The sequence below is a fragment of the Marmota flaviventris genome, chromosome 12 (assembly GCF_047511675.1).
Source record: "Marmota flaviventris isolate mMarFla1 chromosome 12, mMarFla1.hap1, whole genome shotgun sequence".
Lineage (NCBI taxonomy): Eukaryota > Metazoa > Chordata > Mammalia > Rodentia > Sciuridae > Marmota > Marmota flaviventris.
Window position 1 is genome coordinate 42,451,749 of NC_092509.1, and position 24,211 is coordinate 42,475,959.

General features: G+C 37.6%; 1 protein-coding gene across 2 annotated transcripts in view; it reads left to right on the forward strand.

Annotated features, from left to right (window-relative positions):
• Positions 1–24,211, forward strand: part of Nrp1 (neuropilin 1) — a 141,534-nt gene that overhangs the window by 62,052 nt on the left and 55,271 nt on the right. For both annotated transcript variants that reach the window (XM_027928649.2, XM_027928652.2), the window contains exons 4-6: positions 947–1,174; positions 7,405–7,560; positions 9,771–9,937. In XM_027928649.2, coding sequence (XP_027784450.2) covers positions 947–1,174; positions 7,405–7,560; positions 9,771–9,937 — 551 coding nt within the window. The remainder of the gene's footprint in view (positions 1–946; positions 1,175–7,404; positions 7,561–9,770; positions 9,938–24,211) is intronic.

The following is a 24,211-nucleotide window of genomic DNA, read 5'->3' on the forward strand; positions in this document are numbered from 1 at the left end:
AGTGCTAGATACCATGAATTGAAATTGGGCTCATTCATACAGTCATAAGGTCAACCTGTACTATGTATGAATGCTCTTGATCATTTTCAATTACAAGTCACCATAATTGGTAAAGTCTTTATAATATTGAAAGGTCATTAAAATTACACATTACAAATATGTACATACACACACATTATACGTATAAGTACACACACATTATACACATACCTCCATTAACATGCAGTTTTAGAAAGGTATACTGTACTGTAGCTGATACTTTGGGGAAGGTTAGGATGTCGACATTGATATCAGGTGACTGACTTCCAGCACCGTGGCCTGTAATCACAGTTTATCGTGCCCTCACTAACAGCCACACGTTACCAGCACACCTGTGTCAACACCACTCAGAATGAGTCACTCGCCCTGGGTACATGTACGAATTACCTTTCACATTTAGTTTGTCAAAGAGGCATAGGTCACATCTGGCAGAGTTACTGAGTCACTGGTGTAGGAATCTGAAACCCAAACTCCCTCTGCAGAATTCTCTCCCTCGCCTTTGTAAATGTTCTATTTCACCAATAAAGGGCTGTCAGCCTCAAGATTTAAAGATTTAAGCTTGAAGGGGCTATAATTATTTCTCTAGGGCTCTGTCGAGATTTCTGCAGCTTACTCATTCATTGTTCCCACATGATTTTATATTTGTCATTTTTTTTCCTCCTGCAACAGCAGAAGGCTTTAAATTGCTCCACATAAATGGAAAACTAAGGAGAACACAATAAATCTGAATTTGACTTGCCATACCTATCACTAATATGAAAAGGCTGAGTAATGCATGATTAGGAGAGTGATTATAATGGTGGGCTTTCATTAGAAAAATATTCTGTCTTTGCCCAGGTTATTTCTCAGTGAAGTTATTTAAGTGGGATTTTCACTCTCCTCCTTTTTTTTTCTCGTTTATTCATAGGTCCTGAATGTTCCCAGAACTACACAACATCTAGTGGAGTGATAAAGTCCCCTGGATTCCCTGAAAAATATCCAAACGGCCTTGAATGCACTTATATTATCTTTGCACCAAAGATGTCCGAGATTATCCTGGAATTTGAAAGCTTTGACCTAGAGCCTGACTCAAATCCTCCAGGGGGGATGTTCTGTCGCTATGACCGACTAGAAATCTGGGATGGATTCCCTGATGGTAAGAGCCAAGATCAGTACGAAGCATTCCCCAAAGAGGAAAGACCTGGGGGAAGGGTATGGGGATTCTTTTACAAGTGTCATGATACATGCATCTTTTTTTTTTTCCATAATAGCTCAAAAGGACAAGGGAAAACAAAGCAAAATGGCAGCTCTCCACTGAGCCAGAGATGAAGTATTTTATCTCAGAAAGACCTTAGCAATTATCTGTGCAAATCCTTCATTTTATAGATAAGGAAGCTGAGGCCATGAAGGATTATTCAAGGTCTTTAGAGCAGAGATCAACACATACATTTCCCGACTAAATCATTTTGCTCATTTCACTGTCCTGCCTACTGGTAATTAATTCATAAACTGTCAGAGAGCACTGAAATAAAACCACTTGTTTTACAAAAAAAAAAAAAAAAAAAAAAACAGACTAAGAATCAGAGAAGTTAAATACGAATTTAAATTATTTTTAGACATTTAGGAAGAGAAAGAGATGATTTGGGCATTCCTCATGTAGATAGATTCCACACTTGCTATTTAAGGAATTTTCATCTTTGGCAATTTGAGTCACTACGATCTATCATTTATATTCTTTTCTCCTATCATCTGAATTATTTCCTACATCTAAAAAATATTGATTAAACACCTGCTCTGTATTAGGCCCACTGTTCTAGCCACTTGATAAGCAAAACAATCAAAGATGGCTGCCCTTGTGGAGTTCATATTCCTCCAGAGGGAGTCAGACAATAAACAGTGCCCAGTAGAAATAAAGTGATATGTGCATGGGATGTTAGAAGTGGACAAGTGGTATCACAAACCAAGAAGGAGAGAGAGGGGAGAGGGAAGGAGAGAGATGTCACTGTCAAACACCACGGCAGGAAGGAAGGCCAGAGGAAGGGAGAGAGATACAGGGATCTTTTTTTCTCATAATAGCTCAAAAGGACAAGGGAAAAACAGAGCAGAATGAAAGGATGAGAAGTTAGGGGAGGAGGAAGTAAAGGTTAAAACTTTAAATAGGGTGGTCAGATTAAGCCATATCAAGAAAGTAACACTTGAGCATTAAATATTTGAAGGACATAGGGGAAACTATCCATGTGGACATCTAATGAAAGGTTTTTTTTTTTTTTTAACCATTCAATCCTAGTGAATTGGAAGATTGAATGGCAAAAATATATACCCAAATTCTGAATGGAGGGAGGTAGCATCAAATAATGTGTTGCAGCTGCATTGCTTGTCTTGTGATTAGCTCTGGTTTAATATTAAGATTTCTCCAGTGCACACACACTACACAGATCAGAAAGGACAACTTGGAAGTTCTTAGTGGTCATTCAACTAGAGAATTATAACCATTTATGAAACAGAATTGGAGTTATTCTCAAGTAGAAGGAAAAATTGTTAGAATAAGTTGTAAAAAAAAAAAAAAAAGAACATATAGAGGGGCTGGAGTTGTGGCTAAGCACTTGCCTAGCATGCTAGCATGCGTGAGGTACTTGGTTCAATTCTCAGCACCACATATAAATAAATAAATAAAAATAAAGGTCCATCAACAACTAAAAATATATATAAAATTATATTTAAAATATATATAAAATATATAATTTTTTTAAAAAAATGGAACAAGTAGAATGAGAAAGAGATTGCCTTGGTCTTTGAAATAACATTACAATTATAAGTAATTTTATCTGTAAATTGCATTAGAGAACAACTGATTTTAGAGATGCCTTATATTCATTGGTGTAAATGGGTGAGTAAACCCTAGTTTAATATCTTCTTTGGTCTTTTATCTATAAATAGGTTTTTGATGATCTTAGCAATTACTTCATTAAGTAATGAGACTTTTTTTTTCTAAACAGTACTGACTGATTTCCAAGTATGCAATATGATAATTAGGAAAACAATATTATAATAATGTTGTAACAATAGTTGGGACACTTAATAATGGGTTTATTTGTTCATAACCCAAGTTTGCATCCTTCCTTTCTAGAACTTTCATTTAAATTGACATCTGAAGAGAAGGTCCAATCAACCAACTTATTTAGAATATTTTCAGAAAGAAGCACATTGTTATTAGTGTCAAGGGTTTTCCAAAGTAGTAATTTTCTGGCTCTAGAAAATCACTGAGTTGAAGCAAAGAACAATGAACAATAAGAATCATCAGCCTTGCAATTCACCCATGTTTTGAAATATGGTGTGTTTCTCACTTATTCCTGGGGAAACTGGCTTTGGACTATGAAAAAATGTCTGTATCTTTGTTACTGTTTACCTGGCCTCATCCAGCTACACCTGCATAACAGCTCTTTTTTTAGGCAAAATGAGAAATTGTCCTCCTGTGGTTTATGTGTCACTAGAAACATTTTGTCATAGTAGTTCAACACACACACTTCCTCTGCCAACAAAATTGCTGTTAGTCTTTGATATCTTTTCCAAAAACAACAAGCAGAAGGCGCTGAAGGCTTTTAACCATCAAGTGATTTTATGTTGCACTTTATCATAAACAGTGAATTAAATGACTAAGTAATTGAAAGCTATCCATTGATTCAAATTGGCTTTGAAGAAAAACAGTTTACTCCAAAACTCAAAATTCAAGGCATGCATGTTGTCAATCACACATCTCCATCTATCTCTGTCTTTGAAACTCTATGGATTCTCAAGTAACTACTCTGGAGGCATTGGTGGAAGTTTACATATGGTTTGAGCCAACAGTAGACATGCTGCCCTGGTGGACATTGCAGGAGCCTGTGCTAAATGTTGGAGCAAGAGATGAATGCTTAGTTCACAGGACTTGTTAGCTCACAGCGCTTGGGGGCAGATGCAGTCAACCTTCCACCTAAGCTGATGTCCCTATGGACAGAACTGCCATTGTTACCTACCTCCCCAAATAATCAACCATCTCAGGAATAAGTCTCATAAAAGGAAGAAGGGAAGTTTTGTTTTTTATTTACTTTTACCTTTAAATTAACCTTCTAAACCACAGGGATAAACATGAATATGCTATTGAGTGTAAGTTCCAAAATTTATTGTTAGTACTGTAGATATTTTCCATCAAAAGATTTCTTAGTTTAAGTAAGGCGTAGATGGCCTATCTTGTGCCTTCAAAATGATTCCCTTTTTTATTTATTCAAAATATTTCATTTCAAAGGATGATATCACAGTCAATCTTTGCTCCCCCCACCCCCTCATTAGAAAGCAGTAGAAAGCCAAATTATCTTGGTTCTAAGATAGGGTTGTAATTATTGTAGAAATTATTGGGAAAAATACAAACAAAAATAAACAGACAAACAAAAACAGTGTGCTATTGCCACCCCCTGTTGCCAGTGGATCTTTTAAACATCACCAATACTCTATTAATTTTATACCTTCTAGTTCTGTTCTCCTCCAAATGATAGCTTGGTGCATCTTGCCTGCCTACATTCTTCTATAATTCAATTTTTGAATTATCCTTATGGTTTTTGTGAGAGTTTTCATTCATCTCCTTGGCCTTTAGGTCCCTGGTAACAAAGAGGAAATCCAATAGCTGCGTTCATGTACATACACAAATGAGCACACACACGAGCCGGATAAGAGTACTTCACCCACTCTGGTTCAGATCAATATTGCATTAGCTTGCTAGGCTAAGGTCTCGCTGTTGTTCAGGAAAATTCAATACCTCTTTGTATTATCGTGGCAAAAGCCTTTCACTCTCTTATCTTGAGGGCTCCTAAAGAGAGTTGCATGCTGCTGTCTGGGGGCAATGTTCTAAAGGACAGAAGGCAGATTTACCCAGCATGTCTTAAACATTATAAACCAGTGAGTCATGGAGACTCTCTAAATTATGAGTCTGCATTAGACAAGTTCTCTTCTGTTTCCTCTTTCAAAGAGACTCCCCCTTCCACCCTCCCCAAAGGAATGGGGTGATAGTGGAGGGGGAGGATCAGCCGTCAGAACTTCCTTGGGATGTTCACGGCCTCCCTTGCCATATTCTTGAGAAGGTCAGTGGCTGTAGTGATCAGAAAACAACCCTGAGGATTAGGGCTTTAAAAGTTTGCCCACAAACTAAAGAAAAAGATTATGAAACCACACTAATGGAATTTAAATGAGGGAAAAATGTGAGGGAGGATGAATAGACTCTAAGCTCCCATTTATAATTACAGACAAGAAGTGGGATTCTATTTGAGGGAAGGAAAGACCTGAGTTTGTGGCCTTAGCAGGATATTTTCCTGGATATGTTATGGGCAACATGGAAGTCCTCAGGGAAGGAAAAATATATTGGATTCATGATAGGACCACATCCAGAATGAATCAAAGCTAGCAAAAATTAGCATTTGTAGAAGAATTTGAGGCCGAGGTTTACCTGAAAAGAAGCAAAAGACAGTAAGTTTTATCTTTTAGAGATACTTTTTCTGAGAACTGGGAAGCCTGATTTAACAAAATTCTCTTCCCATAATGCAAAGTGATTGTCCATGACAGTGATGCTCCTCACATATTTGTTATCAGTCCCCTTCATTGGGTGACCCTCTGTTATTGTTTTCTTTTTTTTTTTTTTTCATGGTAAAGCATTCTGTATACACAAGACATTTGGTTATCAGAGAGGATTTCAGAGAAAGAAACAGTCTTTGAATTCAGACATATTAATTACTTTGAATGCATAGAAACATTTTCAGGGATTCAATATAACTATTTTGCAGGAACTCAAAGATATGAACCACTTCAGATTAGTTTAGTTTAGTTTAGTTTTTCTTTTGTTAGGGGTAGGGAGTTTGCTTATTTTAAGAGAACTGGTTGAGCTGCAAAAATATCAGCAAAAGATCTACACATTCCAAAAAGGAAAGTGTTCGGGTTAGCTGCCCATTAAGAACTCAGTTGGTACACTGGGCCCCAGGAAGATGGGTTCTTGTGGGGTTTGCTTTTGCAATCACACTTGAAACATCCCCCAGCTCTTATCAGCTGTCCTGTGCATCCGAGTTGCATACACAGGCCTTGGATCACTATGCCCCCTTGAAGGCCTGTTCCCCCAGGGAAATATCCACCTACTGTGCTTTCTTAAATGAAGCAATAATTCTTAGTTGAAATGCATAGAACCATGTATTTCTGGGAGGGGAAAACAGTCCATACCAGATTGTCCTTCTAAGTCCAAACCATCTGGTGTGTTTTTTTACCATATGTGCAATGAAAAAAACCTAGAGAGAAAGTTTTTTTTTGTTTTGTTTTTGTTTTTGTTTTTTTGTTTTTTTTTTTGTCTTGCTGCTGAACTGGGCAGGGAGATGGAAATATTCTCCTAGTACAAGGGACTTCTGCATTATTCATGAGGAAACTTATAATCACTCATTGCCAAGGTTTGTCTAAAGCACTTTAACAAAGGTGTGACCAGCTTAAGCCAAATAACAATTTTTGACTTTAATACGCATTTGTCAATGTTCTAGATTGTCCATTGCCTCAGGTACACTTTTTCTCCTGTTGTGCATACTCAAATGGCTGCTTTGGGCCATTTCTTGGCCACCAGACAGTAAAATGTAGTCACTTCTCTTAGGCTTGGAAGAGAAAATAAAACAAGCTACAATGGCGCAATTTCCATTCAGTTTGATTATAACTTACTATTATGTATAAATCATTAGCATCTATAGTTTTTAAATGTTTAAATCATAGCAATTATTTTTTGGTCTTCAAATGCAGTCCTGAGTAGAACATGATCCTTTGTCTTTCACCTAAGTCTATGATGTGGATTATATTTAGACTCCAGGGCTGAAAAATGGAATGAGGAAGGAAATTGGGCTTTCACAGTCCTAGAGCAGACCCCTTGTATTGCTCTGTTTTTCAGGACATAGGTCTGTCAGAGGATCTCCTCCAAGGACGGAGAAGTGAGGACAGGCAAATCCAAGAGAACTCAGTGAGCACAGTCTAGCTGGAGTCTCTCAGTGCTGGGCTGTGCCTACAACTTGGCCCTGGAAATGAATGCCAAGGTGCCACTTGACAGCCCAAATCTCATTCTTTGCAATTGAAGCAAGCATTTCGATTCTGTTCCTGAAAATGATCCTGCTCACTGGGGAATGTGGTTATGCCTGTTACTGCCCTTTTGAGTACACTTTAAAATCCTCTCTGCAAACCTGATCCAATATGTTCACTGCAAACCAATTAACTAGGGAAGACTTGCTTTGGGTTAGAATAGACTTCTGGATTCTGCTGGGACCCATGTTTGTAAATGGTTATTTTTACATCTGCTGTAGAAGAAAAGACACTTTGACATTATCTATATTTCTGCCTTTCCAGTTGGCCCTCACATTGGGCGTTACTGTGGACAGAAAACACCAGGTCGGATTCGTTCCTCATCGGGCATTCTATCCATGGTTTTTTATACTGACAGTGCAATAGCAAAAGAAGGCTTCTCAGCAAACTACAGTGTCTTGCAGAGCAGTGTCTCAGAAGGTCAGTATTATTCATCTTGCAAAGCCCTGTGGTAAATATTCCCTGTTATTCGTCTTCACACACCTGCGGCCACATGAAACGCTAAAGCTATGTTTTGTGAACTGGGGTGCTAAGTGTTTGTTTTTCTCTTTAAAAATTTTTTGTATGTGTGTTTGTGTGAATATCAACAGGAAAAACTATTTGGTGTGCTCTCTCCATAAAATTGTGGATGAGACTCTGAAATTGTGGTAAGAAGTGGAAAATGGCAAAAGAGTGCCTCAAAACAATGAAATATGACCAGACCACCTCCCTGACACCCTCACATGAATAATAGACTAAGAATCATAAAAGGAAAGGCTTGGATCCCAGATGATAAGGACAAATAGGAGGTAGTTGATGAGCGGAACAGTCACAGAGTGAATAGTGTGTGGCAGTTGGTTGTGAAGGACCCTGAGGGAAGCCATTCTATTTTCTTTCTTACCTGAGTAAAAGGAGATATTCATGTAAAAGCAGCGCATTTTATATTTTGTTAATGCCTTGCGATCAAAACAAGAAAGTAACATTTTTATATCCTATTAAAGTACTCAACTAACTCAACCCTTTCTCAAAGTTTAGGTGGTTTCCACCTCTTTTTAGAGTCTGAGAACAAAATTGGAAGAACAAAGTTACATTTTCGTATTTCATCAGTTCTGGCCACCAAGTCATTTACTGAGAGGACATAGGGTATTTGGAGACCTATTCCAGAGATGCTAGTATCTTCTCAACAAGATCTTACTAGAAAATAAAATGACCAATAACATTTGAATATCTAATTTGTACTTAATTTGACTAATTAGTTGAGCTATTATGTGCCAATAAATATTGTTTATATTACAAATAGTGAACCTAACTTTAATGTATGAAACCAGTGGGGAATTTTTTTTTTATGTCATAAAACCTTATCTATTAGGTTAGAAAATTCAGACAATACAAAACCTTGATATGTTAGTCTACCTTACTATGTTAGTCTGCTTTTCCTTATGGTCAAAAATCCCTGAGATATAATACCTGAGATATAAAGAGACCAAAATTATAAATAGATTGTAAAGAGTTTTAGAGGTTCCAATCCATACTTGTTTATTATGTTGCTTTGGGGACTGTAGTGAGATAGTACATCATGGTACATCATGGCAGGAGTGCATGGTAGAGAACAGCCACTCCCCTCATGTTCAGGAAGCAAGAGAGTAGAAAAGAGATCAGGGTTCTATAATCCTCTTTGAGGGCACATCCCAAATGACCTAAAGACCTCCCACCAGGCCCCACCTCTTAAAGGTTCTACCACTTCCCAATAACACCTCCCTGGGAACCAAGCCTTTCATACATCAACCTTTGGGGATTTAAAATTCAAACTATGAAACTGGAATTTTCTGGATGGTTGAGAAACTTCCATTTAAATCATAAAGCTTTGTGTGCTTTCCACTTTTGAATTGGAATTTTTCTAAAATTGATTACTTTCTTCCCAATATCATTAAATATGCGAGGCCTAATGGAATACACATTTTGATGATTTGTGGTCATTGATGTGAGCATTATTATTTTATGTTATAAAACTGTGATGTTCTTTGGGCCATATGATGCTGTAGTTTAGCCCTAATGGATACTTTTATGTTTTAATAAAATAACTAAGAATGTTAATAATTATGACCATTCCAGGATCAAGGGGCATGAGAACAAAAGGAGTCAGGGAGAGGTGGCCGAGGTGCCAATTGCCAGGAGTCTGAAAGACAAGGGACTTCCAGTCTACTGTCTACTGAATATGAATTGCAAATAGACATAGAGTCTTTTTCAAATTTTCAAGATAATTAGAGAAAATAATCCAAACTAAAATTTTATTTAAATACAGTTTTTGATATATACTTGTCTGACAGACGCACAGCACACATGCATGCAGATTCAACGTTGGAAATAAATCAGAATCTTCACCCTTTCCTAATGTCTTTCAAATATTATTTTTGTCAACCTAGACCTACTTGAGAAAATCATTAATCACTGTGATGATATTCATGGCCTTATTTTTAAATGATGCCTATGAAAATACATGTATCAATGCTATATTTTATTAAGTTCTTTGCTGCTAACTTTTTGTAAAACTCTGAGTGAATGAACTCTTTAGTTTGCCAGATTCAAAAGAAAATTGCACTTTGATCCCTTATGTTTTGATGACTTTGGGTCACATTTTTTTTTCCCTCCAGATTTCAAATGTATGGAAGCTCTAGGCATGGAATCAGGAGAGATCCATTCTGACCAAATCACAGCTTCTTCCCAGTATAGCACCAACTGGTCTGCAGAGCGCTCCCGCCTGAACTACCCTGAGAATGGGTGGACTCCTGGGGAAGATTCCTACAGAGAGTGGATACAGGTATGTAGCACAAGACCTGGCCTAGCTAACTAGGGTAGAGGATGGATGGTTCCAGTTGCCTTGAAAAGCTGCTGAATAGAAGCAATATCAGGTAAAGTGCCTTCAGATGAGAAGAGATGGGAAAGGCCCTAGGCAAAACCCTGCAGAATGATCCCTCACTACACAGTCAGGAGGGCATGCTCAGAAAGCCCCCTGAAAATCCACTGACCTTCCCAGATCCTCATACACTGCTCTTCACACAGTTTCAGTACAGATGGCTGATAACGACTAAAAGATCTGATCTTTTTCCAGCGACTATATACTTTCCTCACATTTCCTATTTTGACATATTCTGATTCCCTTGATGAAATATATACATTCTACTTGTAGCTGTGCATGAAATTACTGTTTCCAACCTTAGGGTTTTCTGGTTGTTCAGAGCTCAAGAAGGGAAAGTAGGGCTGCATTGCATTTTTCACATAGGTCTATGGAGCACACGCCCAAGAAGGGGTTTAATTGAGGGCTCAGCTCTCTGTTAGTTATTATTCATGTATATGTATGGACTGTATATAGGTGACCTCATTCATGATGTTGCTTCTGCTTTTCTAACTTTGCTCTGACATGGCCTTCCCTGCCACAACTATATACCCCACTGATCCCTCCTCATCTTCCCCCTTCCCATCCATTGTCACCATTTTCTAGCAACCTAACCTACCCCATTCTCATCCCCAGTGCCATCCCCAATACCTGATCTTGCCCAGATTTGACATCTGGATGTTCCTACTAAGTCCTGATGTACACATTCTTGAGTTTTTCACCCACTTTCAAATGAAACGTGCGTTATGTATCTGGATCTTTGGGTTAAACTGTGAATTATACAAAAAGGTATTTGCTGAAGGATCCAGGTTTCCTATCCAGGAGAGTATCCAGAGCCTGTCTTACATTCATGCCAGATATATAAAAATGACTAATTCTCAGAGAGAGTTTCTAAGCAAGAAAAAAAAAAACCAAGATGATTTATCCTCTCCTTTCCACATCTATTGCTATTTCAGTCTTTTGAGCACAAATACCAGATTTTGTTTTACTTTGGAAAGGTCAATATTAGTTTAACATACACTTAAAATGAAATAGCCTATTATAGGAGACTGAACTCACGCTAACCTCTAAATGATAACACTGAGAAATGTGGAGAGGGTGAGAAAAGATGAGACTTGGGGTTGCTGAATCGGGCTCTAGATTAAGCCAGAAACAAAATGAATTTGCCTCTGTCAAATAGCTCTTGGTAACTTGTTTTTCCACATCTCCAAACCAACAAGCAGTTCAGTATGATTGACAGATGTGCCTCTAGAGGAAAGCTTACATTTTGCAGTGCTAAGCATGTTTGCATGGTAATGTAGTCCTATTCTTGGTAATGCTGAGAGCGCTCAATAATGTAGGGCCACTGGTCTTGCAAGAGTTCTGAAATTGCAACTGTAGCAATTCTTCTGTGCAAGGCAATTCTATACCTGTAGAAACATGGAGACCAAATGGGCTTTCACAAAGCATTTGTCAAGAGGACAGGATTTTACATCATTCTTCAGAGTTAGGCACAATTTTAGATTGCTGCAGAAGAAAAAAAAAATCTCGATGCATCCAACTCTTTCTGTTCACAGAATAGCATGGTCAGGAGAAGTGAGGTAACCCAAATACCTCCAAAATGAAGGTTTACTTCTTGCTTGTGCTATTCCAGCACTGGGCCAGCTGGAGGTCTGCTCCACATCTTCTCACCCTGCCACCCAGGCTGAGGGAGCTGACATCCTCTGAAATGGTGCTGCCACCAAGGCAGGAGGAGAAAGAAGGTGTGGACAATCATGCTGGCTCTTGAGGTTCCCTCACAGAGCACTTCCACGTATCATTGCCAAAGCACATTACTTAGCCATACTTAACCAAGGGGCAGCAAGAAGGCACAGCTTGACATGTGCTGCAGGGAACAGAGAGGGGAATGCTTGCTGAACAGCTTGAATGGCAATTGTACCATTCACAGACCACTTACCATTTATTGAGAGCTTATTATGTGGCCTGATATGTGCTACGTACTTGACATATTTTTTTTATTTAATCCTCACCACAGTCCTGGGTAGGGAATGTAATTATCCCCATCATAAAAACGAGGACACTGAGATTCAGAGAAATTAGTGAAAGTTCAAGGTCACAGATGATGACAGCATTTGGAAACAAGATTGATTGGACTCCAATGCGTGTTTCTTTAAATGAGATTGTGCAGTATCTTTATCATTCGTTACCACTCTTACAAATTCAAGTATATCTTTGGATATACTCTATGCTTTTCCTTAAGCTGGAAAGTCTCACACTGAGATGGGTTGGGTGCTGACCCTTTCTAAATCTAGAAGGTAGGGATCTTGCTCCTTGGTTGTTCTGAGGAGCAACCATCACAAAAGCTTAGCTTCTGATTCACCTTGTGTTAAAATTATCTTCATTTCCCTTTGGGGCTTAGTGGCTTCATTGACATGCTTGTTGTGTCTGTGTACATAAGGAACTGTTATCATCCACCGATCACCTAATTATGAATAATTTCATGTGTTTCCAGTTTTTCTGAAGCTCCTTGGAAGTGGCTGGCTGGTTGTTTGCATTGGATAGATGTTTTAGAAATTAACCAACAAGTACTACAGTATAATTTAGACTGAGGGCAAGAAGCACATACCTCTAATCACAGGAATGTTAGCACACATACATTTCTATTTTTATGCACAGAAGTATGCAGATGACATTTGTTTTCTTTTCCAGCCTTTTCCCATTTTGCATGAAGTATACCCCACAAAGATTGTTGCTGTAGCAACAACAAGGACAAATACTTGCATGTGTTAAATTAATATAAGGTAACGTTGGAAGCTGACTTTCCTTCAAGACAGGAACAGTCTTTGGTTCCCATTGTTTTCTCTAGGAAATTACTGAGTGACATAAAAAAACAATGCCTCATTAGCTGTGGATCTGAATGTCCACATTGGTGCTTCCTGTGAGATCTGTTGTCTGCCAGGAAGCTTAAAAACAAGCCCAGGAGCCAGGCGTTCGGTATGAAGGGACTCGAAGGGAAGTCCCAATCTGAAGGTTTACACATGGCCACATCCTGCTTAGAAGGCCACCTTATGTCCTGAGTGACTACAAAACTCTTGTCAATGAACAGAGTTGATCACCCTGTAAAACTTGCTCATTTTGCCCCCAGAGTATTCTATCCTGTGTCCTAAAGCTGTTTATGTTATTAATTTTTTTTTTCTATTTCGTTGTTTCTAGTTAAACAATCTAAGATTCAGAATAAAGACTCAGTGTACCCACGGTGCAATAAAAACTCTTCTTAAGTACATTATTGGAGCCCATGCCATTAAACTCATGGAAACTGAGTTTTGCTTCCTATAAAATAAAGATAATGTAGCCTTCACTCCAAGTTCTAGCAGTCTATGATACTATGAATCTCAGAAAAATGCAGGCTCAGTTCTTTCTTTTCTTCTCTAAAACCTAAATGCATAGCATACTCTAACTGTTCAGAAGACATATCCTCAGAGATCCTAAATGTAGCCATTCACATCCAAAGCAGAATTTAATTCGTTAATTATTCCAATGTTTTATTAATGATAGTGGTCACCACACTGTAAACGGATTCATCCTTCCAGCTTTAATTAAAGCTCTTGGGAGTGCTTTCCTCCAAATAACTGTGACTTTTCCCTGATTAAAATGCCAGGAGACAAAAAAACAAAACAAAACAAAACAAGAGACACAATGCCTGGGTGGGATGTGAACTTTTTGATCCAGAGAAATCAAAATGGCACCAGGGACTAATCGATTTCCACACCCTCCAGTGACTTTAGAAATAGATTTGACAAACCAACTCAGACTGCAACTCCACTGCTCCTCAAATTTGAGGGCATTGTCATTTGTGGAAAAAAAATTGTACTAGATTATTTATGCCTCCACTTATTTCAGAGGAGCACAAAACAGTTGGCCTCTCAACCACATCCTGTTTGGTTTGGTAAATCAGCCCTATTATGGATTATTCATACAGAAGAAGGGAAACCTCCAGGAAAACAGTCTGCAACTGCAAGAATATATGTGCAGACCCCTGAAGCAAAAGTGTCTTCTCTCTGTTACATTTTCTAGAATGGATATTCATTCTGAGGTGTGAGGAAAAGGAAAGTTCCAGAAGAGAGTAGCTAGCACTTTACCTTCTGAGGACACTAGTTTCTATGTTTTCCTGTTGTCTGATAAGTATTTCTCAGATAACATTCAAATCTTCCACAGTTGCTCTTTGAAGGTTCTTTGAGAGCAGACACAATATCCAAATCCCCTAGTGTAGTAGGGAAGCAGAACACTAACAGGAATCACAACATACCCACAGCAATGCACACACAATCATGTTCACTCCCTTGAAACGACACTGTCAAAAAAAGGAATGATGGTAGAATGAGTTAGACATCATTACCCTAAGTACATATATGAAAATATGAATGGTGTGAAAATACAATCAGTGACTTGAAAAATTGTGCTCTATATGTGTAATATGAAATGAATTGCATTCTGCCATCGTGTATAACAAATTAGAATAAATAAATAATTTAATAAAGAAAGTAGAAACTAGATATTTGAAAGCAACCCAAGAATGGATCTATTTACTCCAAACTGGTCTCTTTTTCAAATCTATTTACTAAAGTGGAAGGCCATTTCTGAGGGTGCAAGGGATTAATTACTCTCAGAAATGTTCATGTTTTTCTGTTTATGGTCCATAATAAGATATTGTCCTTTATAGTGATCAGATCCTATGGACCTTGATTTGAACTTTTAATAGCAACTAAAATAAAATCAGTTCCACTAGGAGGAAATAAAAAAGTAAGTGCCATCTTTATAGATGCATCATGTGAAGCTGGTCACATCCAAGTAGACTTTTGGGGGCCTTAGGGATTTTAAAATTGTGAAACATGTTCTAACAATACAATCTAACATATCTACAGCACTTTCCTCTACAAAAGCACCTTTTCGTGCACATCCCATCTTAGCTTTAGAAGGTGAGATAAGGACAGATGATTCTTTTGTCCCTGTTCATGTGAGACAGCTGAAGTCCAGAGAAGTTACAAGGGTTCACTGAAAATCCCAACTTCCCACCTTGTGGGAAATCTCAGTCTTACACAGTTGACGTGGACTTCCTTCCTCATGCTTGTGAAGCAAGTCAGTGGGCAGTGAATGAGAAGTCCAGACCACAGACAGCTGGTGAATCACCACTTGTGTTTGGATCTGACACAGACCCGGGGTGTGGCTGATGCTCACCTGGCTCTCCGGCCATTCTTACCAGGGTTTTCCACCTCAATGCTCTTTTGGCTGAGGTATGCTGGATTGATGATACCCTCATGCCAACTGTTCAGGGAAAGGATGACAAAGCCGAGTGAAGTCTTAAGGGCTCATGCATCACAGAGGAGACTCTGACCCTCATTTCCCAGGCTCCTTTCTGTGGCCAGCACTCCATCAAGATTTATGACCTAACCACTCCCCCATCTCCATCCAGAGCCATGTATTATTGCTACCAGACACTTCCAAAGTAGCCTAGTCACAATTCAAAACTTGCCTCAGTTACAACTTGTTGAGATAGGAGGCCAAAGATAATTTAAAGCCTGGACCTGATTTCATGAGCTAAGATGGTACCTGGTAGACCTCCTTTAGCCTCTAAAGAGAATAAATAACTCATAAATCTTTGGAAATAGTTCCTCTGACAAATAATATTATTATGTCATAGCTTTTATCATATTTTAAGTGGGAAAGTAATGAATGCTTATTTGATTAGAAGAAGTTTTTTTTTGTTGTTTTGTTTTGTTTTTACTTAAAACACTTGTTTTTAATCTTTACTTTCCCCAAACTGAAAGTAGAAATGGAAGTAATTCATCTTAAAGGTATAAAATGTCATTTATTTTAAATTTCATGTAGTATTTTCTCTCCTCCTAGACTTTCTAGACAAACCTTTCGTTCTCTGATATTTAATGTGTTTAGTGTAGAGTAGGCATCTCCTATAAAATGACTTTTTTTTTCCATTTTCCACAAAATTTCCAGTTTCTAGCAGTTTATAATCTGTAATGCTATATTCAAAATCAGTTCCATCTGCTAAATTGACTAATCCAGAAAATATATAGAGCCAGGTTATCCTGATTGTAAACACTGTGTGTTTATAAACCAGACACTTTAGGGGATGCATTAACTCATTCAGATCATTAGTAAATTGCTGAAATTACAATAAAATGATACTTTATAAATCTGTAACTAGAGAACTGACAAAAATAGCTCCCTGGTTTACCCAAATGTGGAATGATACATGTAAAACATAATGTTGGCAAATTTCAGAAAAATACAGCTGTTCAATTGAATGTGTTTCCAGGTGTGCGCCTCTCTCTCTCTCTCTCTCTCTCTCTCTCTCTCTCTCTCTCTCTCTCTGTATGTGTGTGTGTGTTTATGGCAACTAATATTAACATGCTGTTTTAGTTAAGACACTCATCTGAAAGGTGTATGATTTGCTTTAAAATTTTCCCAACATGAGTCTGGTTATCTTACCCTGATTCTGCACTGACTTATACTTCTTCCATAAAATAGATGCTTTATATCCTACTCCTTAGGACATCACATCTCTGTTACCTATGTTTCCACCCAGGAAGTCTGTGTTCCCAAAGTTTGCACCTCATGAGGCACTTTTCCTAATAATGCTGTCTCTGGGACATTGGCTTTTCACATTTCAGAAATTCATTTAGAGGAAACATATAAGGACAGATTAAATTTAGAGTTTGGGGTTTGGGGCGGGGGGTTTCAATGTTTTTAAGGAGAATATGATTTGGGGAAATCAGAAGCACGTGTGACAAGTAATTACTTGGATATTTTTAAGCAATTGTTTTGTCATGTAGAAATTACTAAAATGATGTTAACCATTTGGGTCAAATAAATCACCTAATTCAGTTTTAAAAAGCATCCAATGGTTTTACTAATTAATATTTCATGTTAACACACCCTAAAGGAAATATATAACATTTGAAAACAATATTGAATGAACCACAACTCTTTAGATAGAATTGCACTTAAAAATGAATTATCTTTATAGCATGAACATTCAATTTTGCTTAGTTTTGGCTTCTCATTAGTTTATGCCAGTGTCTATTTGTAATCAACATTCATAGTTATATACTAGAAGAGAATGGTTTTTCCCCTAGGAGATCTCAACTTCAACTGCAATACTAGTTGGATGCAAACATCTATGTCTAAATCCCTTAGTTTGCATAGGTTCAGAGGTTAAATGATTTGCAAGACCACATAGCAAATTAATGACAGAACCAGGGCTGAAATTTTAAAATTTTTGTTCTCACTCAATTGTTAAAAAAAAATGTGGAAAGTGGATTTGGGTTCCTTTTGAGGGTGCAATCCTGAAGACCAGTAAACAGGTTTAAATCCCAACCTCGCCTTACTTAGTTACTGAATGGCAGATGATGTCTATTAAATTGAACAGTTGTTACAGAAGCTACCATTTAGTAAAATAGACTATATCTGAAGTAGTTTCTTGGTCTGGACAGTGTTCACCTTCTGGGTTGGATAATTCTTAGCTGTAGGAACTGTCCGGGTATTGTAGGATGTTGGGGAGCATCCCTGGTCTCTCCCCAGTAGAAGCCAGAAAAAATACCCAAGCTCATGTACACCCTAGTTAGAACTACCAAAAATGTTTTCTGACATTTATATCATTCCCAGGTGAAAACCACTGCTGTAGAAGATGCCCTAATCAAGCCATTTTTATATAATCAGTCAATCTTTTAAATTAAAAAAGTAACTTGTTGTTTTTTCTTTTCTTTTCTTTTTTTTTCCCTTGGGTAGTTGTTGCTTTTCAGCCACTTGTAGCTATTATTTAAAGAGAAACATAGTTCTTTTGTTTTCCAAAAATACAGATATATTTGTTTACCTTATGCAGGAAAATGGCATCATAAACCTCCCTGCTGATTTATCTTAGGCTTCACTATTTTTAGCTTTTAAAAATGAGCTATTTTTAGTTAAATAAATACAGATGTTATTTTAGACAACTTCGAAATCAGCAAAGATAAGGATGGGATTAAAAAAAAGGAAACACAAGGATAAAATTGCAAGTCATCATTAACAAGAAGGCAAAATAAGACTGAAATCAGCTCTTTGACATGTGATTATTGAGAGTCACCAGCCTTTGTGGATCTATTTTAGTTTTGATGCAGTATGAAGTCAAAGGTGTATTATTGTTGTTTCTTAATTTCAAATGTAATCAAAAACAAAAACTGTGGTTGAAAAGCCAGTCTATTGCTTATTAACTTATCTTTTTATGGGAAAAATAATATTAAGTTTCCATTTCTATAACCTAAAGAACAACACATTAAGAGCTATCAATTACCAGCCAGTTTCATATCTGTGGACCAATAAGAAAGCAAGGTTGACTGTTTCACATCTGTTTTGGGTGAAAGGCTATTCCTGTCTGTGGTATTTAAAATTTAAAGAACTTCTGTTATTATACAATTGGGAATCCTCAGGGAGTAAAATGTTAATGAAATCCATAACATGCACAGATTTTATGATAGCAGTTTTAAGAAATTCCTTTGGTGGGGTTTGTTGATTTCTGTCCCCGTGGTAATAATTGTACCTTTTACAGAGTGCATTAATGTTCACATTTAGGAGCAATGGCTACGTTTATGCTGCATGTAATGTAACACACCCACTCCTAAGCTTTAAATAACTTTCATATTGCAGTTTGAAAATCCCAGAGCAAAAAAAAAAAAAATGTATTCTTCAGAATTGGCAGAACCCATAGTTTGAAACTTCTAGATTACCCACAGCAACCTTTTCCAGCAGGGAGAAGTGTACACCCTGGAAATTCCAAAGCTTGGGAGTGGACAGAGAACCTGTGCCCTCTTATAACTGTCAGTTAATGCATGATTTGAAAGCTCTACATTAGAATGGCAATTTTGATCCACATCAAAATAACAAGTTGGAATGCTGACTTGAAAATGAGACAGACAGACACACAAGTATATGTGCACGCATACACACACAATTTCCTTTCTCCACCCTCTTCCCTCCCTCATCCATCTAATCTCATTCAATTCTCGGTTCAAATAAGGAGAGGAAAGTAGATTAAATTTAAAAATGCTCTATAAATCCCAATAGTAATAAAATGCATTATGCTTTTGCATTTCTAATTATTGAACAGAGTAAGCATTGGAGACTAATTGCACATGTTATGACTCAGAATAATCGCATATATACTTGTGCAAGTGACTTGTGCATTTTCTTCTCAGCTCTCTTTGCCTCAAGGGGTTAAAAATGCATTGATTGCATACTCTTAATTGCCTCCCTTTAGGAGGATGAGGTCTTAATTCTACCACACTTTTATTTTTCTCACAATTCTAATGCTTGAAACTTCTAAGTACATTTTATGGATTTAATCAAAATAAAATTTTTTTAAAAAACAACTATTTTGTTCTTTTAGCAAGCCTGAGAGGGCTATCTATGAAATCCTTCAGGGGGTAGGTGATTGGACGAGACAGCTTCTCAGGTTCTTTCAAGCATTTTAAGATTCCCTGATTCTATTAAAAATAAATGTACTCTATCAGCTAGTGCCCTGAGCTTGCCTAAGATAAAACATAAATATATGGAGCATAGCTGAAATTCATTTTAAATACTATTGATAATCGTGTGAGGCAGCACATAGCAAATTTTTTTCCATTAAGAAGGTTTCTCTCTTTTTCCTTAGATCAAATAATTGTTTGGATTGGCTTCACTATGCATCTTATCTGAGGATTTTACATTGCAACTTCACTTAGTGGGGCCTGTTTTCCTTGGTTCTTTTGTGCTAGCTTGCAGGGAAGTGCAGCCCACTAAGAGAGATAAGAAAAGGCCCAGATAGTTCATCTTTCATGTCTCTCAATCTTTGAAGGAAATATCCGTAAGGCAGGGACTTACCCACCATGACAGATGGTTCACACCTTAAAGTCCTGCCAATATCCAGACTTTTTTCCTTTCTTAAAATGACAAATATCACATTCAATTCTAAGGATTTTATAAACCGCAATACTACTCAGAAAAAGGAGCACCAGAGATCCAGCTGTCTGAAGAAAGTCATTACAGTTGTCTTAGGCTTCTAGACTTGGTATGTTTACTAAGGGCTAATGTTGATGCCAGTAGATCCCATCATAGAAGAGAGAGAAAGACCAAGAGCCAGGTAGGTGCACAGGTTAATAGCTACAGGAGCAGGAAATTTGACAGAGCCTTAAGTTTGAAGATCTGGAAATGAAATATCAAATTTCCAGTGGGAAATACTCATGATAATGAAAAGAAGTTAGAAAATCATATGAAATCTGAAATCCTGATGGCATTTCTTAAAATATATATTTTAGGGGGCACACAGAACTTATGAGGAGAACAGAAAATAATATTTTAAGTTCCCAATCTTAACAAAATGAAGTTATAGTTGGCCAAATCTTATTGAATATTTGAATACTGTTTTAAAAATCCAGACTTGTCATTCTTATTCTCAATCATTTTATAGCACACATATTCTATGATTTCTTTAGTTTTAACAGATGTTTCCAAATAGTACATATGCATTTATAAGTATGTTGTTATTTACTTGGAAAGCTTCAATGCCAAGATGAAAGAAATAATTTATTTAACAAATATTTACCATAGGGAAAAAAATCAATCAACACTTTTGTGCCTTTAATATGATATGTCTTCTAAAATCAATCACTAATAATAGACAAATATAATTTGCTGAAACAAACAAGGAAATCATTTTACATGACCTCAATTTCGACTTTCCCTTAGTCTTCCAGGAAATAGAACAACAAGGAAAAGTGGGCAGGCAGAGGTTATTCCAGATTCCACCTGTATATGGAGAAATTCAGCTCCAATTATCAGTAATAAAATGATCCAGTTCCCTTAGTGGGACAATGTTGCTGCTTTCAACAAGAGTGTATAAGAACATCTGTTCATCTACTTATTGTTCTTTAGAATGTCTAGTTTAGAATGTGTGTGTTTCTCATATAAGATTCATCTCAATTAAAATCTTTTTATCAAAGTTAATTCGAACAGATTAAGAATCAGCCCATTCCATTTCTTTTTAAATCCTGGCAATGGTATTACCAGCATGCAAATTTCTGCGCTTTAATTCTTTTTTTTTTTTAATTTTTTATTGTTGGTTGTTCAAAACATTACAAATTTCTTGATATATCATATTTCACACTTTGATTCAAGTGGGTTATGAACTCCCATTTTTACCCCATATACAGATTGCAGAATCACATCAGTTACACATCCATTGATTTACATATTGCCATACTAGTGTCTGTTGTGTTCTGCTGCCTTTCCTATCCTCTACTATCCCCCCTCCCCTCCCCTCCCCTCCCCTCTTCTCTCTCTACCTCCTCTACTGTCATTCATTTCTCCCCCTTGTATTATTTTTCCCTTTCCCCTCACTTCCTCTTGTGTGTACTTTTGTATAACCCTGAGGGTCTCCTTCCATTTCCATGCAATTTCCCTTCTCTCTCCCTTTCCCTCCCACCTCTCATCCCTGTTTAATGTTAATCTTCTTCTCATGCTCTTCGTCCCTACTCTGTTCTTAGTTACTCTCCTTATATCAAAGAAGACATTTGGCATTTGTTTTTTAGGGGTTGGCTAGCTTCACTTAGCATAATCTGCTCTAATGCCATCCATTTCCCTGCAAATTCTATGATTTTGTCATTTTTTAATGCAGAGTAATACTCCATTGTGTATAAATGCCACATTTTTTTTATCCATTCGTCTATTGAAGGGCATCTAGGTTGGTTCCACAGTCTTGCTATTGTGAATTGTGCTGCTATGAACATCGATGTAGCAGTGTCCCTGTAGCATGCTCTTTTTAGGTCTTTAGGGAATAGACCAAGAAGGGGAATAGCTGGGTCAAATGGTGGCTCCATTCCCAGCTTTCCAAGAAATCTCCATACTGCTTTCCAAATTGGCTGCACCAATTTGCAGTCCCACCAGCAATGTATAAGTGTACCCTTTTCCCCACATCCTCGCCAGCACTTGTTGTTGTTTGACTTCATAATGGCTGCCAATCTTACTGGAGTGAGATGGTATCTTAGGGTGGTTTTGATTTGCATTTCTCTGACAGCTAGAGATGGTGAGCATTTTTTCATGTACTTGTTGATTGACTGTATGTCCAGAAGTGTCTGTTCAGGTCCTTGGCCCATTTGTTGATTGGGTTGTTTGTTCTCTTATTGTCTAATTTTTTGAGTTCTTTGTATACTCTGGATATTAGGGCTCTATCTGAAGTGTGAGGAGTAAAGATTTGTTCCCAGGGTGTAGGCTCCCTATTTACCTCTCTTATTGTTTCTTTTGCTGAGAAAAAAACTTTTTAGTTTGAGTAAGTCCCATTTGTTGATTCTAGTCATTAACTTTTGTGCTATGGGTGTCCTATTGAGGAATTTGGAGCCCGACCCCACCGAATGTAGATCGTAGCCAACTTTTTCTTCTATCAGACGGCGTGTCTCTGATTTGATATCAAGCTCCTTGATCCATTTTGAATTAACTTTTGTGCATGGTGAGAGAAAGGGATTCAGTTTCATTTTGTTGCATATGGATTTCCAGTTTTCCCAGCACCATTTGTTGAAGATGCTATCCATCCTCCATTGCATGCTTTTAGCCCCTTTATCAAATATAAGATAGTTGTAGTTTTGTGGATTGGTTTCTGTGTCCTCTATTCTGTACCATTGGTCCACCCGCCTGTTTTGGTACCAGTACCATGCTGTTTTTGTTACTATTGCTCTGTAGTATAGTTTGAAGTCTGGTATCGCTATACCGCCTGATTCACACTTCCTGCTTAGCATTGTTTTAGCTATTCTGGGTCTTTTATTTTTCCATATGAATTTCATGATTGCTTTCTCTATTTCTACAAGAAATGCCGTTGGGATTTTGATTTAACTTTGCATCTCAAAGTACAATGGCAAGGTGGTAGAATTCTCACTGTTCTGAAAGCCTGCAAAGTTGTATGGAAAGAATGTCTTTTTCAGCATTTTCCAATATGTGCCTTAGCTCTCTTTTTTCTGCCAAGAAGATCCCTCTCAACCCACCTGATGACATATATACAACAGCGTGGCCATGTTCCCCAACAGACTTTTCACCTCTTGTCACTGCCAAGTATGTGGTTGAATTAGATACGTCCAGCCATGTGTTAAGGATGGTTCCAGTGGATAAATGCAAGTTACCGCTTCCATTGTGTGATGGGCTTCAGGCCGTGCAAGGGAAGCAATGACAGGCTGTGCTGAGGGTGACATCTGCGCTTATGCTCTTGTGGTTTGAAAGTTGTCACGCAGACACATTCTCCCATTGTGTGACCCAGGCTGCAATGCATGAAATTAGCAAAATGGACTTTTTTTTTTTCAGAACATGAAAACAGTTTGCAATTCTGTCCACTGACTGATAATATTTAGATGGCAAAGAGTCTTTAGAGCACAGAATGACACCATTCTGTGTCTCTCTCTGTCTTCCGGGAGCAATGAGAAAATCACAGGTCCTTGCTTATTGCTTCTCTCTCCCTTGTTTCCATATTGCACCTCCATCCATGGAGCACCTACAGGATTGTCTTCCTCCTGCTTTATGCTGTCCTTAGCTCAGTTCAAAAGTATAGATCACCAGTCATGAATTCTAATACTTTGAAAATGCATTTCCCCATCCCCCTTATAAATGATTTTTTAAAAAAGAATCAGTGTATTGTACCAAAATGCATCATAAGCTTCCAACAGAGAAAACACAATTGACCAAATATTAAATTGTGAAGCTCATTTCACCTATTCTCAGGAATGATTGGCATCCCTTTAGAGACTAACTGTTTACACACAATTTCTGACAACCAGCTGTACCTAGACAGCCTGTTCTTTCTCTTCTTTTTCTCTCTGGGGTAGCATTCCTTATAACCTTAGGCGGGTAGCCGACTTTAATCTCAGTAATCCCATCAGCTTCTTGCAGGACTTTTAATGCCAAGTAAAGAAGTTTTCTTGGACACCTGCACTTCCAGATTCTACATCAACACATGAAACTCTCATTATCATGAGAGGCCCACCTAGATTACTGAGAAATATATGGAAAACTGGTGTACAAGGATGCTGTCAAAGTTTATAGGCCAAGTGACTGATTTAGACCATCACCCCCATCTGCAAGTCTTTAGTTTCCAGAAATTCATCCTGTGTTTATTTTTAAAACCAAGTTTTTTAGGAAGAGGGAGAAGAATTAAAG